This window comes from Choloepus didactylus, chromosome 6 (genome assembly GCF_015220235.1).
Source record: "Choloepus didactylus isolate mChoDid1 chromosome 6, mChoDid1.pri, whole genome shotgun sequence".
NCBI classification, from domain to species: domain Eukaryota; kingdom Metazoa; phylum Chordata; class Mammalia; order Pilosa; family Megalonychidae; genus Choloepus; species Choloepus didactylus.
Window position 1 is genome coordinate 23,728,900 of NC_051312.1, and position 6,038 is coordinate 23,734,937.

The 6,038-nt window shown below is 32.9% G+C and overlaps 1 protein-coding gene across 1 annotated transcript; it reads right to left on the reverse strand.

The window, feature by feature from the left end:
* Positions 1–2,451: 2,451 nt before the first annotated feature.
* LOC119536719 (olfactory receptor 4P4-like) lies at positions 2,452–3,390 on the reverse strand. Its single transcript, XM_037839513.1, has one exon. The coding sequence runs from the start codon at positions 3,388–3,390 to the stop codon at positions 2,452–2,454; it is 939 nt and encodes a 312-aa protein (XP_037695441.1).
* Between the last annotated feature and the right edge of the window lie 2,648 nt (positions 3,391–6,038).

Sequence of the window (6,038 nt, forward strand, 5' to 3'; positions counted from 1 at the left end):
AAACCCTCTTATGAAAATTAATTTGCAACTACTTTGAAGTTTGCTGAATCCCAATCTAAGAGGTAATATTGGATTTTACATGTTCAATGGTAGGTCAAGGACCTTAGATATCTGAGGAGATTTGGAGGAAGAGGCATACAGCAGGGACAGATGGCTAAACCTGGAGGAGATGAGCTAGCTCTCATTAATTAGTCTCAGAGTATAAAAGTATCAAATTAGCAAAAAAAAAAAAAAAAGAATCTATGGAAAACATAGATGCAAACATAAATACAAATCCCAGTTAAACTAATTTCATGGCCTCATACCCTATAGCTCCAATTTTTTTTTACTAATCAACCAGAAGATTTTTGTGTGTTTATGAGCCACCTTTTTTGTTCCTAAGTGAAGAGAACATGCAGAACTAAGCAGAACATCATAGTGTAAAGCCCAGGCCAATAGCCTATATGACATGGTATTATGAAAACCACTATGGAATCTGTTCATTATTTGTCTTCCTCAACATACATACCTGTGCATGTGCATGCACACACACACACACACACACACACACATGCATATATTTAGGGAGAGGAGACAGAGAGAGAGGATGGGAGGCAAAAAGGGAGAGAAGGAGGGAAAACAAAGAGGAAAAACAATATTATTGCCAATGGTGCTTGAAATATATTAAGCACAAATCCAAATTTAAACACCCAAATCAAAAATATTAATACATTTCATTAATGATTTAACTCAAGATTACAAATGTGAGAGACTTTTTTCTATACCAAGAATCTTTAAGGATTATCTCAGTCAAAAGGAGGCTTACTGAGACAGAAAATGGTCTCATAATTAAGGAAAGGTATTTGACCATCTTTAGAGACCCTTCTGGGGAAAATATGGGAGCAATTTTCTGATAGAAATCTAATCAGATTAAGAGCCTCTTTAAGTAATCTGGATCCAATCACCCAAACATATTTTTACTCAGCAACTTTAACCAGACAGTCTTCCATTACATCTATTCTAACAATCTCATTCAAATCTACTTTCCACTTATTCAACTACACAAGTCTCTAGCAAAACAAAAATCTTTGATCTGGCTTTTACAAAGACTCCTCCCTTGTTGATAACTTTGAAATAAAACTATGCCAGTTGTCATCAAATTACATGAGATTTTTTTTTATTTAACTATTTAACTGCATCTCTAGCTGACAGTTTGATGCTGACAAACTTTTTAATCCTGAGTTTCAGTTTATTCATCAGTAAAATAAAGAAGGTAATTAGATCATTATTTCAAAACTAGGATTTATGGAGTTCTACACTGAATGAAAAGAATTCTCAATTTCTCAAAATTACTTGTGTTGATTAAAATCATATTTTATTATAAGGCTAAAGTTACAACTGGTTTTCTAATTTATTATTTGAAAAGATTTTTCAATTCTATTGATATTCTCAGATATACAGAAATTCTATGAGAAACTGAAAATTTGAAGTTTTCATTTCAATGGTAATAGGAAAAAAATAATAATTTAAGCATACTCTGGATCAAGTAGTTTCAGTACCAGTATTTTCCTTTGTGTTTACAATCCCATTGACACTGAGTAGTTATCTTAAGTGGAGATACCACAACTGGCAATGAACTTTTCACTATAGTGTCCAAACTTCTCAGACATTTAAAGGTAGCCAAATGTACTGGTCACCTGACACTATCCCATTTTATGTGTGCTGTATAAGCATAATTATTAGTGCCATCCTCTTTTACAGTCAAATGATGCTCAGGTTGGACAAAACATATGGCTAACCTGCCTTTTGCTAACAATAACTTTTCATTGCTATGTGGAGAAGATACCATTTACATAGCACATATTACTGTACTTATTTAATATTGCTATTTTAAGTGATCTCTTTAAAATATATTAGAAAAATTCTCTCAATTTTTCTATATATGATTACTTAAAAATAATGTTTTTATTATTTAGAGCCTACAATGAATACATAAAAACATGGGATGAGTACAGATATATGGATCTGATTTCCAATGCCCCCATTATGATTTGGTGGAAATACAAGAAGGATAGTAGTTCTTATGGGCCTTTCAGACCTGGGATTACTAGCATCAGTACAGTTTATGTATATTTGGAAATGTGTTCTTTGAAGCAATGCATAGGGTGTTTAGAAAGATGGGCTCCAATTAATAACTTATGAATAAAATCCAAAGAAAAAGTATAAAAGAAGAGAGTACTTCTTGAACTTGAGCAAGGAATAATGACTGGAAGTATCAGGGAACAATGTAAGAAACACAGATAGAAAAGAAAAGAAAAAAGAACAAAATAGTTCAGAGTAAATTGTAATATTAATGAACTGATGCTAGTAGTTATGTTTAGCTTTTCTTAAAGCAGATGTCCTCCTTTAATAAACTTGAGATAAGGCAAACATCACTTGAACAGAGTGTGTAATGAGTAGCAGAAGTCCCTTTCAGATCATTTGCTTTCCAATCACAAACAGTTTCTGGTGCCACACTCTCCTCAAGGCAATCTTCATCTCCAAGTTTCTCAGTGTATAGATCAAAGGGTTGAACATGGGGGCAATGATGGTGTAGAAAAGAGCAAACAATTTATCATCTGGAAAACTTGCAGCTGGTCTAATGTAAATGAAGAGAACAGGCACAAAGAACAGAACCACAACTGTTATGTGAGAACTGCAAGTGGAAAGAGCTTTGCTACAGCTTTCTGCAGGGTAAGCCCTGATGGTGTATAATATCAAAAAGTAAGATATCATCAAGACCACAAAGGTCACCAAACCCATCATGCCTGAATTGGCAACAACTAGGATTCCCACTTTGTATGTGTCAGTGCAGGCCAGTTTCAGCAAAGGATACACATCGTAGAAGTAGTGATTTATCTCATTAGGACCACAGAAGGGTAAGTTGATACTGAGGAGACACTGAACAAAGGAGTGCAGAAATGCTCCAGCACAGCAAGCCATGACCATGGCATCACACCTCTGCCTGTTCATGATGACAGCGTAGTGCAGGGGATTGCAGATGGTGACATAGCGGTCATAGGCCATCACTATGAGGATGAAGACCTCGATGCCCCCAAAGAAGTGCATGGTAAAGAGCTGTGCCATGCAGGTAGTATAAGAAATTGTGTTTCTTTCCATCAGCAAGTCTGCAACTAGCTTGGGCGTCACTGTCGAGGTATAACATAGGTCTGAGAGAGCAAGGTAATTAAGGAAGAAATACATGGGTTGGTCAATGAGTTGACTGCATGTGATGGAAATCATGATGAGCAGGTTTCCCATCCAAATAGCTATATAACAAAATAAGAATAATAGAAAGCACACATATTTAATTTTCTTGTTCTGGGAAAGCCCCAACGGAATAAATTCAGTGACATTATTGGCAGTTTCCATTGTTTAATGCAGTCAATGCTCAAGAGGTTTATCTGAAAAAAAAATGACATATCAACATCATAAATATTGATAAGCATGGTGTGAATTGAATGAATATTGTGAAAATAAATTCTTTTTTCTTTAATGATCCATCCTATTCTATATTTTAAAGTAATTAAATCTAAACCTCATAGAAATAGACCATACAATTTGGTATCTAAATCTGATTGTTTCGGAAAGGAAAAGGGAAAGATGTTAATAGTTGCACTTGCCCAGGGAATGAAATTAAATGTACATTCATTCTGTGAATGGAATGCAAAGGCAAGTACAGAAAAAAATCCTGTCTTTACTTAAAATTTTTACATTTTGTTTATTGTAGAATTTTACATTGTTTTTAAAATATTGCAAATTTAAAAATATTTAATAATCAGGATATTATTTATCTTGATTAAGTTGTTTGTGCGCAAGTTGAGAATCTCATTGGCATCATCCTGGTCCTAAACCTGGGGAGAAAAACATTATGTATATAACATTATGAAGAATAAAAAAAATGATAGCATGTGAATCCTAAGTGGCTGTGATATTTCTTTTGACTTAATGCATAGATTAAAAGTAATAATAATTACACACATAAAATTTAGAAAAGAAGGCTGTCTCTAGATGAGGCTAAAACAATGCATATAGGCATGAATGGCTCTTGGCATACGTTATACTTCAATTGTTTATCTTTTAATAAACGAAGGATTACATGAATTGATGAAATTTTATGGTTTCCCTCTTTCTCCTGTTACTTTTAAGAGTGACTGATTATTTATTTTAGAAATAATGATGATTTGATAATTCATCCCAAGGAGTATTTTTTAGAATACAACATATATGCTTAGTATTTCTATAATCAGGAAAAACATAAAAATTATTTTAAAAAAGAACCTGACTTTATATCAGTGATGCATTAATTTCTAATTAATTTGCCAATATGTGTTAATAGTTATAAGCACACCTTTACTCCTTTCCAAAGGTTTAAGATCATGTTAATACTTTGATCATACAGCACTTGAAGAACAACATGCATAATTCTTATGTAAAAATATTCTGTACAATGCACCTAGAAAAATTTTTTAATTAGTCAGGATTGTTTAAAGCACACTCTCTTTTTGATATTAAATAGATTCTTTACTGACAGAAAGGAAAAATAATTAGATGATTCACAGCTCCTTTGTTTTCCTTAGTTTAATGTTCCTCTTGTCAGTCCTCCACCTTAACATCACATATGCTTAAAATTCATAAGCATCTTATTTAAATTAGAGCTTACATTTCTAACACTGGATATTATTTCCAATATCTTTTCTGTTAAGAATAGATTCACCAACTCCTCAATTTTACAATTACGTGATTTAGAAGTGATTTAAAGAGAGAGCTTGGTAAAGGACCAGTTTCAACACTAACACAAATTCACTAGGTACATCTACAACCAGGTTTTTTCACTTTGCCTTAATCTCTCCTTTATAAATCTGTTCACTAGAATAATAACACACTTGTCAACTATATAACACTTGGAGCTTTTCAAAGGCTCAGATCAATTGCATGAAATAAGAGATTCAAAATATTGATGGCATGATAAAGACAGGAATAATTTACATATTCAACAAATATGTATTGAGTTTCTATGTAACTTGCACCATGCTAGGCAGTGGGAAGATACTTTTAAAGCAGGTATGGAAAATGTTGCTTCTCATGGTAGTTACATTAATAAAAAAAGGCAAAAGAAATTTTAGAAACAAAATAGAATCCTGCTCTATGTTAGCATCAAATAGGGGGATATTACATAAATATTCTCTGTTTGTTATAAAGATTTGTTATAAATATTCTCTTATAAATATTCTCTATTTGTTATAAAGATTTGTACAATAAATCTGTGAAGTACAAATACAAAATTGTAAGTTGCATTTCTTAATGGTCTCAATCAACTTGTCTTCCCTAACTCTGCACAAAGCCTATCAAAATCCTGGAAGATACCATTAAGATGCTTAGTTTCAAAGAATTAACCCTGAGAGATTATCTCAATCAGGAGCACTTATATTTCAATCTCAATTGTCCTTCTCATCAAGTAATAGATTAGGATCTGAGAAGCTTTTGTTTTAAATTTTAAATCAACTCTGCTATTTATTTATTCATAAGCCTTGGGGTACATATTTCTCTAAATTCAAGGCTTGCTGTCTCTTCAAATGAAGGAATTATAACAAATTTTATTCAAGAACTAGAAAAGTCTATTAAAAATTGACTCCATTATTTTATCAATACGTTTGATGGATTGATGGGATAACATACTGGTTGTTCCCTGTCTTATTTGCACCTAATAAAAAATTTAGGTCACCTATTGGGGAATTACACTCCATGCACCTTCTTGCTCTGTGTCCTTTCTCATTCATAATAGTGAAGTCTCATAACAACAACACCCAAGCTCCTCTCCTTGAGTGTAACAAAAGTATTTCATCTCAATTTTAATAGCTCTTTGCCCCTTTGCAATCTATTGTATAAATCATGGTAGATAAAGTCTCTAAAATTTGATTTCCTTTTATTACACCCATGCTCAAAACCACAGCCCTTGCTCTCCACTTCTAGCAAGCTTTCCTTGACTCTTTAAACCAATGAAAATCTTTACCTCCTTT

Coding starts and splice junctions, on each gene's coding strand:
- LOC119536719 (XM_037839513.1), bottom strand. CDS start 3,390: ATGGAAACTGCCAATAATGTCACTGAATTTATTCCGTTGGGGCTTTCC.